Raw genomic sequence first — 13,578 nt, forward strand, 5'->3', positions numbered from 1 at the left:
ATGGATGTACATTCAGACATTTAATAAACACATGGCCATACAATCATGTCTTTATCCTGTAAGCAATAAGGCACTTTTTCTGTCAAACAGACAATACTGATTTTGGGTTGAATGGAAAAGAAAAGAAAAGAAAACACATCACTCATGCTAACAGAACAAACTCTTCCAAATCATTCGATACAAACATCCTAACCGGAGACGTCTGAAATGACAGATGATTGATTCAACTGTGCTGATGAGACTTCCTGATCACACCGTCTTTGGTAACTGGATTCAAAATGACACCAGATTTGAAATCAGCCATGATCTTGTTGCATCCCAAAACAGCAGAGTTTATGAACTTGTAGCTTAAAGACATAATGTGCTGCATAATCAAACCTTAAATACAATGGATTTTCATGCAAAACCTTCATTGAGATAACATCTCATATATATATATATATATGTATACTGAAGTAGTCTTGTTTCATGACAAAAAAAATAACTACACAATGGAATAAAATAGTTCAGAAAAGTATTTCATGGTACCCCAGTGGCGATTTATCCATAGAGGCAGATAAAGCAAAGCCTCACCAATATACAGTATATCAAATTTTAATCTTGATAAAGTATTCATTCACAACGACATTCATTTTAACCTGGGTTAATATATCAAATTACCTCTTTTGGGTGACCATATTTAAAAGAAAATGGTTGACAGATTTTAGCTGAAGTCAATTCATATAATTGAATTGTTTGCGCTTGTTTACTTTTTATACAATATAATACTGCACTATTACACAGTTAATATTTTTCTCTATATTTTCTACACAGTTAGTCTTGCTTAAAATAATTAGATTTTTCTTTATATTTTTATTGTTGTGCACCAATACACTAAGGCAAATGACTTGTACGTGTAAATCCCACAGTACTTGGCAATAAAGCTGATTGTGATATATGTTCATATCAGTTCTTGAGTAGTAACTTTACACAAGGCCTGTTATCGCAGAAAACCTAAGTTTAAAAGTGTTATTTAACTTATGCAAAAAAGTATAATCTTTAAAATGGGCCCACTTTTTTTCTTGTAAAGAGACATGAAATGCTTATGGCAAGAGTCTACAGTATTAGCTTCTTCAATACTGAGGACTTTCTGGTTTCTTGACTGTGTTTAAATTGCCTTGTTACCTGGATGGAAAAAGTAGCTGAAGTATGCTTACTTTAGCTACTTTATGTACTTCATAACTTCTTATGACTTTGCAGTCTTGGTGAAACTGTAGCACAAGAATTTTCTTGTATATAGATGCTTAAAGCACTCTGTGTACATGACAATAAACCTGAAACTGCAAACATGAGAGTCATGTCATGAATGTGTAACATTATTAAAAGTAACTATAAATGGATAAATACTGCATTGAATTATTCATTATTAAATTTAAATGTGTAATCATTGACAATTTGCTGTCATATAAAAGGAATTGTGCTTTATTCCTTAAATAGTCTATCTTATGTGATGAAAATACTTATTAGTGGGATTAGCGATTTATCACTAATGATGTAACTACTTCGGTTTTAACTGTCCTTTCTCTGGATTTCTGCATCACAATAGAACATTCTTCTTGCACCCCAATTTTATATGATATATCTCAAACCTTAAAGGCCAAGTGGTGTTTTGAAGGCTGCAGCCTGTCCTTCACATGTGCATAAATTTATTCAGCATGCAATGACACCATCTTAAATCACTTTCTTTTCTCTCTAGCTAACAACTGGCAACCATTTACCAGCAATCAAAAAAAAACAATAAACAAAAATTCATCCCTAAAATCCATCACCTCATCGCATGCAAATAAACTTTTTACGGTTCCCAAAGGTCTCTATGCAGTCCCAGGAGCCTTGATATAAAAACATTTTCAGACACTTATTAAAAAAAAAAAAAGGCTGGATTACAAAGAAGACATGATATGTGAACATAGGCAGAAAGCAAGAAAAATATAGAATGTAGGGTGGGCAGAAGGAGGATGGAAGGAGGCGAAAGAAGCGAGGGATTGGCTGAGATGGAAGAGATGCTTGGTTCATCGGCGTCCAGAGTGCAGCAGGACGGGTGTGCAGCAGTATACTGAAGGAGGAATGAAAACAGAAGAGAAATAAAGGAGGGAAAGGTAAAAGAGAGAGAGAGAGAGAGAGAGAGAGAGAGAGGTAAAACAGCTGTTTAGGAGAAATCAATTAAGAGACAAAAATAGAAGACTAGAAATTGTCTTCAAACTGTATGAGAGAAAAGAAAAGAAAAACCCTGAAAAACTGACAACAGTAACAGTACAGACCGATACTGTGAGTAATTTAAGCAACAGTACACACGTCGCTCAAACATTAGCACATTTTACTCTCTCTCACTATCGTTTTGTCTATCATTGCTACATTAACGACTCATAATACAAACAAACATCCAGTCCCTCTTGAACTGAACGTGTTCTTTTGCATGCTTCTCTGGGCACATTCTCTAAAAAATGTGAGTGAGTAAGAAGTGAGGGTACGCTGACCCAGTGGCTGACTTTCTGTTTAGCCTTGACATAATTGTACGTGGCTAACCCGCATGATAAAAGACTTCTGACTGGAACATCTTTTCACAGTAATAATAAACGAAGGCAGTGGAACATGTAGTGTTTGTTAAGGATCTCAGATCTTTAAATCATAGCTTGTACTCCTGTCCGTAGGTCATTATGAGAGAGGAAAGATTCTTGATGGTTTAGAAATGTTTATGCTAGTGCTAGGAAGAGAGAGAGAGAGGGAGAGAGAGAGAGAGAGAGAATTCCCTAGCCAGGACAAAAAAATCATTAATCACTTACTTTTTTTTTGCTTGCATTCTTTGCTCTGAATATCTTTAGCAATTGAAATGAAGCTGTTATTTTTCTAAGACCATTTTAAAACTGTGTATCTTGCTGTTACTTGGTTAGGTTCTACATTTTTGAGTGGCAAAAAAAGGACGAATGTATCGCTCTAATGTTGAGAGACAGAACTGATAATGCCACAGCCATGCACACCTAGGAATCAAACAAAATGTGATGGCAACATTTGTACCTTCTTCTAACAAAGACTTTCAACCCTAAAACCAGCTGGCCAGCTATTGCTATAACATTCTTGAAATGTATCAGTCAGGAGTTAGACCTCATCATAGCACAGAAACAGCACTGGTTAAAGTGGTCAATGACCTGTTACTGGCTTCTGATCAGGGTTGTGTCTCCTTACTGGTGTTACTCGATCTTAGTGCAGCTTTTGACACCATTGACCACACTGTTCTACTTGAAAAACTAGAATATGTTGTTGGTGTTAAAGGAACAGCCCTCTCCTGGCTCAGGTCTTATTTGACTGATCGTTGAGTTTGTAGATCTAGATGGTGACTTCTCTATGCATACCAAAGTTATGTTCGGTGTTCCACAAGGTTCTGTCTTAGGCCCATTGCTTTTCTCCATATATATGCTACCCCTTGGTGCAATTATTCGTAAACATGGTATTAGTTTCCACAGGTTATGCCGATGACACACAGCTATGTTTCAGCTAAGTCAGATGAGAGACGCCAGCTTGAAGATTGAAGACTGTGTAAAGGACATTATTCAGTGGATGCTTACTAACTTCCTCCTGCTTAACTCGGACAAGACAGAGGTGCTAGTACTAGGACCACATGCAGCTAGAAGTGAGCTTTCTGATTACAGAGTAATGGTGGATGGTCCTTCTGTTTCATCTTGTCCAGCAGTAAAAGATCTTGGTGTGATTATTGATTCTGGTCTTTCGTTTGAAGCTCATGTAGATAATATCACTAGGGTAGCCTTCTTCCATCTCAGAAATATTGCTAAGATAAGAAATATGATGTCACTTCATGATGCAGAAAAACTAATTCATGCTTTTGTTACCTCTAGGTTGGATTATTGTAATGCCTTACTGTCTGGATGTTCCAGTAGGAGCATAAACAAGCTCCAGTTAGTCCAGAACGCAGCAGCTAGAGTACTAACTAGAACCAGAAGATACGAACACATCACTCTATGAACACATCACTATATTAGCCACACTACATTGGCTCCCAGTCAAATTTTGCATTCATAAAATACTGTTACTGACCTATAAAGCACTAAACGGTCTCACGCCACAGTACCTGAGCGATCTTTTGGTTATTTATGATCTGCCACGCCTACTCTGATCAAAGGGTGCAAGTTATTTGGTAGTGCCTCAAGTAGCAAAAGCTACAGCAGGGGGCAAAGCCCCACAGTTATGGAACAGCCTTCCAATTAGTGTTCGGGATTCAGACACAGTCTCAATGTTTAAGTCTAGGCTGAAGACACATTTGTTTAGTCAAGCTTACATTGTATAGTTTTCTTAGGTAAAGGAGCAGATCTGGAAGGTTCATGGGCATAGAGTGTTTGGTGTACTGGGACGTTTGGATGCTGTCGCCTTACCACCCTCACAAGTCGCTCAGGTTTGCTGACTGTGAAGTGGTTGGATGCTTTATGTCCCGGGAAGCCTTCATGTCTGTCACCTTCTGGCTCCCCCTTTTAGTTTTGCTGTCATAGCTAGTCTTGCCGGAGTCCCTGCCTGCACTTTACACATAACCTACATTGTCTTTAAACATCACATTATCACAAGTATACTTAATATCTCTCTCTCTATCTCTCTCTTTGTCTGTCTGTCCTCCTCTGTCGAGCTATACTTCCCACTCCCGAGCTTCCAGTGTTCTGAGTTTCCAGTATGACCACTGCCCTACCCCGGTTGGTGTCTTGTCACTTGGTGGTGCTCACTGATGCTGTGGATGGATATGTGTGGACAGCCTGTGACCCAGGAGACAGCCGTGGACAGAGCCACTTGGGGACTTTCACACTGTCACGGATCTGCCATTACATCTGTCAGCTTGTTCCAGAAAGGAATTAGTGCCTACAATGAACTCAGAAACTACATTGACCTAATAGTTTCTCATGGGCCCTTGGTTGCTGTTGTAGACATTATTTACTGTCCAGTGTCACCCAAATGAGGATGGGTTCCCTTCTCAGCCTGGTTCCTCTCAAGGTTTCTTCCTGATATCATCACAGGGAGTTTTTCCTTGCCACTGTTGTCGCAGATTTGATCATTAGGGATAAAATAGGGATAAAATAGTTTAATAATTTAATTTAATATTTTTTTTCTCTGTTTCTCTTCTTTTGTAAGGCTGCTTTGAGACAATGTCCATTGTAAAAGGTGCTATACAAAAAATTGAATTGAATTGAATATTGGGTTCATTGGGTTTGGTAGGTTCCCAATAACAGACTGTGTAACTTGGTATAGTCGGGTCCAAAAGTTCGAGTCCAAACCCAACTCTACTGTTACTTTAAACATTAAAAAAAATTCAAATTTTTTAAAGCCACAATGAGAAATCTTAATATTATGTATGCACACCAAATATTGGGTCATTTATTTCATTCAAACACAACAATATTTCAATGTTCGTACAAGTTCACTGTTGCCTTTCAACATATTACTGAACAAATTATAATCCATTTTAAGTAAAATGCCTGACAACAATATTTTTAGTTTAAAAAAACAAGCAGTTGTAAGCAAAATAGAATTTTTGGCCAAACTATACGATGCATATGAGAAAAACAGTAAGCATCTACAATTTATCTTATTGATCTACAATTGCTTCAAAGGGTCTTCTTTCAGAGTTTCCAAACCTCTTCTCAAACAATCAAACACAATCTATGTATTTTCCAAAATAAGTTGTACTTTGGAGACTTGCTTCCAATCTCCCAGTGTGACTTGCTTAATTTGCAAGGAAACGGTAATTACATGTGTAACTGTGGTTCTGTGAACACAGAATAACCGCCATAGATGACGAGAATCACCAACTGGGATATCCAACATGCACAGTATGGCCAAATGTATGTGGACTGCTGACCATTATACCTATACATGATTCTTCCCCAAAGTGTTGCAAAGTTTGAAACACTCAATTGTCTAGAATGTCTTTGTATGCAGTAACGTTAAGAGATTCCATTTTCCTAGCAGGGGCCCAAACCTGTTCCAGCATGACGATGCCCTGGGCATCGTCAAGTGAGGCGTAAGAAGACATGCTTTGCCACGGATGGCTTGTAAGAAATTGAGTGGCCTGCACAGAGCTCTGACCTCAACCCCATTGAACACTTTTGAGATGACCTGGAACACAGACTCCAGAGACCCCAGGCCTTCTCACTTAAGTCACCTAAGACCAGTGCCTGAACTGGCTAATGGTCTTGCAACTGAACAGAAAAAAATCTCCATGATCATGCTCCAATGCTTTTCTAGTGGAAACCTTCCCAGAAGAATGAAGGCTATTAGCAAAGGAGATATACATCTACAAGTATATAAACATAAGGCTATAAAATTTGAGAAGATGTGGATAGGTCCAGATGGACTGCTTACACCAGGGGTGTCCAATCTTACATGGAAAGGGCCGGTGTGGGTGCAGGTTTTCATTACAATCAAGCTGAAGCCACACTTGAGTCTAATGAAAGCCAAGATCAGCTGATTAAACAGGTGGAATCAGGTGTGGCTCCTGCTCGATTAATATGAAAACCTGCACCCACACCGGCCCTTTGCGGATAAGACTGGACACCACAATGTGGGAAATAGCCACCCAAATATGGTAGTATCGTTATGCCAGTGGCCATCAGAGGTGACAATACCTCTTGCCCAGAAGAAGGAACTGAACAATAATGATTTGACAACAATATTTATATCTCATACTACGTCATGCAGTTACTTCATGACTTTGTTTGAAGGACCTGCCATGTGTGCTCATACAGACAAGAACATATTCAAGTGGTTCTGACCACTTCTGGTGGTTAGAGGGGTTCATAGATCAAAACAGCCGTTCCCTTGACAAATCTGTTTCTTCATTTTTATTATCCAAACAAATGGTGCTCCTTGTAAAAAGCAACCACAATGCTTTTAACACCTCCTGATCCTGAGAGCACAGTAATGCTAAAGGTGATTGCATCATCTCAGCTCATCTTTATCTGTGATTTGCTGACAGCAGGCAAATCCATCATCTTAATCTCTCCTTCCTCAGAGCTCGTACGCATGCTGCAGCTCGTCCCCGAGGGCAGAGTCATGTCCTCCTGGCGCTGAACAATCACCCTGAATGCTGCTGACTAAGCAGTGGCTGAGCGCTGATGATGGATGAGTGCCAGAAAATCTAAACAGTGTCATCACGTTTAGCACGTCAACCTCGTCTTTATCGCGCCACACAAACTTTTTCCAGCTTGGGTAAGCTGTAAATCATCATACAAGTCATACAAAAATAATAAATCAGTGTAGCCTTTACTATCAGCAATATTTCTAAGCTACTGCCATGGTTCAAGATCAAAAATATAGATCTTTTGTCGTTTTTTTCTACAGAAGATGGTGAATTGGCCAGAGTTGTTTTTCCCTGTATCCCCACCTAATCCCACATTTAAATCTGTGTACTATCCTTCTAGATGAATGCAAGATAGTAAGAGCAGTATATCACATTTGAGTTGGTTCATTAATCCAGCAGGTTTTTCAACTCATCTAAGAGTAGAATGCAATCCACTCATGATGAATTACCACAGACATAGAGATACTGAAGTTAGTACCTTAAGTTCTAGCTGCTTTCAAGATCCAAGACAGGGAACTGCCACCCCTGGACATTTTAAAAATGACTGAAATTCATGGCAACTTTCTTTAATGCCCCTGAAGCCAGACATACTAGCTAGTCATCTAGGTTGTTCATCTAAACAATAACAGGGAAAATAATGAATAAAGATGTTCCTTCATCTTTAATGAAACAGATGGTATTATACCATGTATGTGTTAATAAAATCCCTCTGTCAGCAGTTCTCCGTCAAATCCTACAGCTGCAATCCTTCTTTTGCCAGTGGTCTCTGCTTCACAGACTCTGCTTCTTTTAAACGATGACTCTGCCTCATTTTGCTGTTTCATCAGGAAATCTTTGCTCATAGAGAGTTCCTGGTGGTTTGGGGTTGGGCATTAACCAATACACATGGGCTTGACCAGCAGTTGATGTAAGTTCAGATCCCATTGGTGCCAGTATGCTCAAGGTCCTTGACCAAGGTCTTTGACCTTTAAACTTGCTCCAAGGATTTAGTAATTAATAGTTGACATATCTCCACATGTTTTCATACTTCTGCCTCTAATTTGTTCCTTATAATAGACAAACTCTACCATCTAGTCATCCACCAGCTTTAGGATTACAACAGCTTTCTTCCCAAAGCAATACTCTGGGCTGTATTTGAACTAATTAGGCTTGAAGCAATGGTAATCTGTGAAGTAACTAATATCAGAGTATAAACAAAATTTTAGAACATTTCAGAGTTATTTCAAAAGAGAGCAAGGTGATTTAATCCATACATAATGTCTTGATTGCTATCTCTTGCATCATACAGTCAGTCAGGATGCAAATTAATTTAATCTACAACTGAAACCACAAGGCTGGACTTATTGGTATAACTGATATTTATAAGTAGAAGCAATCACTCAACATTTGATGTGGTAAGTGTCAGCAAAACCTTCTTTTAAAAGATCTATTTATTTGGTGATTTACACTCCATGTGATCAAAACAATGCATTTGTAGATTTGCCCAGTAAAAGTTGGGTCAGGAAAGTTTTTGGGTGGTGTTTCTGGACCTGTGCCATTGCTTTCAGTTGCACAATATAGCCTTCTGGCTGACCTCTCTGTCTCTCTCTCTCTCTCTCGATTTCTGAGAACAGGCTTCAACCTGCTGAGAGAAAATTCTGCCCCAAGTCAGGCCTGATGAAGACTGATGAAGGCGTAGTCAAAATCTCAGCAAGATGAATTTTGGTCTTCCTAAATTGTTGACTGTCAGTACTATGTTGTAAGAATGTGCTAACATATACCATATTTCTGAAATTTTCAGTGAAATACTTTTTGGCTCCTATTATGTTCTGAAAAGCTGCCAATTGCAGCAAACTGGCCAGATCACATAGAACATTATGTAACAAGAACTCATACAGTATGTTTACAGTCATAGGCATTCTGTAAACAAAGCTGAGAGTAAAAAGGGGGAAAAAATTACTTCCTCAATTTGTCGACAGCTTGACTAACGACAAATCAGTTTTAGGTAGTTGCTAAGCTATCACTTACGCAATATACAAGACTTTCAACGTGTGTGATATGATTATCATGGTCACTTAAAAAAACAATAAAATAAAATTAAAAACTTGTAAATGATCTTTAATACTAACCAATATGCCAGTGTTCAGTGTGTCAAGCTAAAATAACTAAACTAACTTAAGTCTAAATTAAGACTGAAATACAAAATGGAAAAAAGGGCACTATATCATCATCATGGACTCATGGACAATGCATTCGCAGAGATAATCCTAAGCAAAAGCCTAAGCCACTTCCTGATTTTGTGGTCGCAGGTGTCTGTGGGTCAGTGAGGTAGAAACTTAAGATCTCCTGGACTTGGAATGGTTAACATTGGCTCAGCTATCATGCTAGCTACACGATATATTGAATAGCTAGCCAAGTTTGCTGGCAAGCTTTCAGACTATAGTGGGCATGTGTTTAATTGTGGTTGCATATAACTAAGAATCAGGATGTATAAAGGAAATTTGATAATACCTGAGTTAATGTTTAGAAATTCAACCTTGGTACAAACCTATCGCACTGTGACGGCTGTTGTCCACTTCCTCCATTTTAAGCTCCAATGCAGATTCCATCTCCTCAGGATCTCGCTTAACAAAGCTTCTACGTGCTGGCTGTTGATTCAGTTTTGGAACTGGTTCCACCTTGGAGGGCAAACCTGTTGCCAACTCGATGGCTGGCTCGGCCATGGTTTCTTCAGCCAGGCTGCTGGATTCAGCGGCATCATCACTGCTGGAGCTGCTGCAGATGGAGGCAGCCGGTTCTGAGTCCTCGATGCTGTGACTCAGATCAGACATGGAGTCATCGGATGCTGCCATAGTGTTGGGTACCTGGGCAGCAGCCACTACGAGAGCTGGTGAGGAGGAGGTTGTGGGATGTACGCTGGGTGGGGGAGGTGGGGCTTTCCGTTTCTTTAGCTGACTCGGTGAGCCTGGTTTTGTCTAGGAAAGGTGAAAAGGACAAAGGAAGTTTTAAGAACGGATGATGCAATTCCTTATATCATTTTATCGCTTGGTGTACACCATGCTCACTCACGGTTAATTGCGTGTAGGTACATTGAGGACATTTTGACAGCCGGTATCTGATTACAAACTGATGTGGTGTCTGTTTCACCACAGTATGTAGCTATCCAACAACTTGCTCAAAGCTTGGCATCTTTAGGCAGCATAGTGACTATGCCCTGCCTACCTCTATACTTGTAAGAAAATCTCCTCATGAAAAACAAGATAAGTTTACAGTGGGAAACGATTTCTCACTTTTGTTTATAAGCCATCACATCACTCTTTAGCTCATCACCTGAGGTTCAGTCAGTCCTCTTCTGTTAAAAAAATTCCCCAAATATTTATTAGGTCATTGTGTAAGTGTTCCTCTGGGATAAAATTGCTATATGTTGTTTCAATGACTGTAGATTTCGAATAGTTTGTGTCATTGAGATTACAAGAACTAACAATACACTTTGTCTAAAGAGAAGAAAGAAGAAGATGATTTTGTTTATGACAAAATCGAAACAAGTAGAAATAGCAGCTATAGACAAGTAACCATAGGCAACAGATAGAAACAAGCTTCTAGCATGGTCTCACAAGCACAAATGTGGGTCAGAGGTGAGCAAAACATTCAGCTTTATTCCAGAGACAAAGAAAGTAGTTTCTGTTAACTGTATATGCATACTGAAGTAGCAATGACCTGAAAAGACCTTCATGGGGAGACACACATGCTTATGTCTGAGGACAAAGGAAGGGTACAAGATAGAGGACTGGGTCACATTAACAGCAGGAATGGGTGGTATAGTGGCCTCTTGTCCTGTCCTACTTTTTCAAAAGCAGTAATTAGGAACTGTTGGTTAGAATACAAGCATTTAGTATGCAAAGAATGAAATGTACTATAGATGTAGCATTTTCTTTTCGTCACACATGTGGTAAACATGGCTGACACAGTTGGAAAACCTTTTTCAGAAATAAAGAAGTGAGGAAGAAATTTTAGCCTGTGAATTTCATGAAATGCTTATAATAAGGTTGTACTCATCTTTTAATAAAAGTATTACTTTTGTTTTTAACATTCAAAGTAAGCATTAACATTAATCTATTGGGACAAGCACCCTGTCAGATTTACTAATCAAGGCTTCAGATACGCAGATTGTGTTGCAATGAATGCTTTGCCTTTTCTGTAACCACTGCTTTGTTCAATATTCCAGCAATGCTGCTGAAAAAAGATGACGAGTGCAGACATGTTATTGTGTTATGCTTGGTTTTCATAAAGACCCTGAGACATACAAGATAATATAAGTTATAAATCAGGAATGTAAATTAAATTATGGCATAACAGTGATTTTACATAAACACATGAAGTGAAAGATAACGAAAATTTGTTTTTTTACTCATCAAAGTCACTCTAGATTTAAAGCAGTAACTCTTTCCAGTAAAGCCTTTGCTCTATCACACCTTCAATTTCTGGTAATACCAGAGTCACTTTCCTTGCTATATTTTCTGTTTTTGTGGGATAGATGACAACAACAACAGTTGTTGACTTAGACAAAAAGGTATGGACTTACACCTTAGTGGGACTTATACCCTCCTTTGGTGGGTTAAGGGATAATCCCCAGTCCTAGGTTTACTGCCTGGTCAAGAGGGTTGATCTATAAGGGCTACAGTCTTGGGAAGTAACCTCTGACTGCCATTTGTGCATATGCACCAAATAGCAATTTGAAGTATTTTGCCTTTTTGGAGAACTTGGGGCAGGGTACTAGTTGACTACAATGCTCACGTTGAGCCTTACAGAGATAGCTGGTGGGGTGTGATTTGTAGGAATGGGCCTGAATTCATGCATTGTTAAAAAATGCTGTCCACAAGCGATATGCACTGTTCAGCAGATAGACCCCTGCATCATCTACTCTAATGCTATCCTGATATGCACGCTGTTGTGATCCATTGTTGACCTGTCCATCAGAGATCTAATACCAGTCTCTCCATTGTCTTTTTTATGCACTGACTGGCTTGAACATCACAAAATCAATGGCTTCAGTTTATTTCTGGCTGTAAGCTATAGATTGTCAAAATCTCGACCTAAGGTTCCAAATGTAACACACTGCCATTATTTGACAAAAAGTTAAAGCAGCAATGACTGGAAGTGTGCGAGATGAAAACCTAGGATGCAGTAACTTTCTATTAAGCACTATCCACAAAATTTTCCCTCCTGTTATTGGACTCCTTTTTTCTAGGGTAAAGTTCATGCTAAACTTCCTCCATACACCCCCACCCCCAGCAGCACCTTCCCAGTAGATGCATATTTAATGTACTGACTACGGGCCTACAGCACACAGACACACACACACACACACACAAACACACTTAACCCTCCACCCTGAACTACAACAGTACATCTACAGCAAAGGAAAGAAAGGAAAGAGGGGAGGGGAACAAAAAGAAGGTAGACAATGCAGCAGACCACAAGAAGAAAGTGGGAGGAAAGGGAGTGAAGGATGAAAGAGAAGGCAGTAACAGTATTATTATTTTTGACAAATTATATTTTAAACATGGTAATAATGCCTCACAAGTTTCTTATTGACAGGAGATAGTCAATGTGTAATGTACCATACATGGCAAACACTGTGTCTTAGGTGTGTAAATGTTTTACACTTTAAATGAAACACACGGTGCAACAACAACTTAAAAGGGAAGCACAATGTTTGGACATACATCAACTATAAAAGGCCTAGTGGCACTGTAGATGTTGTTGCTACTTCACGGATCCAGGCCTCAGGAATCGTTCCCCAGCTTCAGTTACTGTCTGTGTAGTTTCCTATGTTCTTCTTATGTATTTTCTGGGTTTTTCTTTGGTTTCTATTCTTTTTTTTTTTTTACCCAATGCTGAGTAGATGGATGGGTTACATTAGGTGTAAATTACATTAGGTGTGTTGGTTCGTGTCAGTTTAAAAAGAGATTCTAAAATAATATGATGCCTTCTAAAATAATAGATGGCCGAGTAGCATCCTGAGAGAAGTTTTCATAACGGCCCTCCCCTACTTCAGCCTTTCCTCTTGTAATCCTGTGCGATGTTGGCATGATGAATATCTTAAATATTAAGCAGGTTCCTGCTCAAAGCCAAGCTATTTAATTACTTTGTCCTGTCCCCTGCTTGCAAGATGGAACATTTACTCCTTCTTTTTAGTTTCAATCAATCTTCATCATGTCATTTACTTCCACACCCACAAATACAGAGCCCAACACCAGCACTTGTGCAACTTCCCATAAGGGCATTAAATTTGCTACAAGGAATCAGTTTCTTTATTGCAGAGTACACCGTGTTTTCATCCTGATAATCCAGATATCACACAGAGGTTAAGTCAGTATAACCGATGTTAGTGTTCAGTTCCGCTCATCTTATGTTACGTTAACAATATCATGTATTACAACATTCTGGGCCTTCCTCAACCTCTGAAGCTGAAAGTACAAATGGTA

General features: G+C 39.0%; 1 protein-coding gene across 19 annotated transcripts in view; it reads right to left on the minus strand.

Annotated features, from left to right (window-relative positions):
• The window catches only part of cobl (cordon-bleu WH2 repeat protein), a 68,932-nt gene that overhangs the window by 10,069 nt on the left and 45,285 nt on the right, over positions 1 to 13,578 (minus strand). For all 19 annotated transcript variants that reach the window (XM_058386656.1, XM_058386638.1, XM_058386631.1 and 16 more), the window contains one exon: positions 9,639 to 10,065. In XM_058386656.1, coding sequence (XP_058242639.1) covers positions 9,639 to 10,065 — 427 coding nt within the window. The remainder of the gene's footprint in view (positions 1 to 9,638; positions 10,066 to 13,578) is intronic.

This window comes from Hemibagrus wyckioides, linkage group LG01 (genome assembly GCF_019097595.1).
Source record: "Hemibagrus wyckioides isolate EC202008001 linkage group LG01, SWU_Hwy_1.0, whole genome shotgun sequence".
Taxonomy (NCBI): domain Eukaryota; kingdom Metazoa; phylum Chordata; class Actinopteri; order Siluriformes; family Bagridae; genus Hemibagrus; species Hemibagrus wyckioides.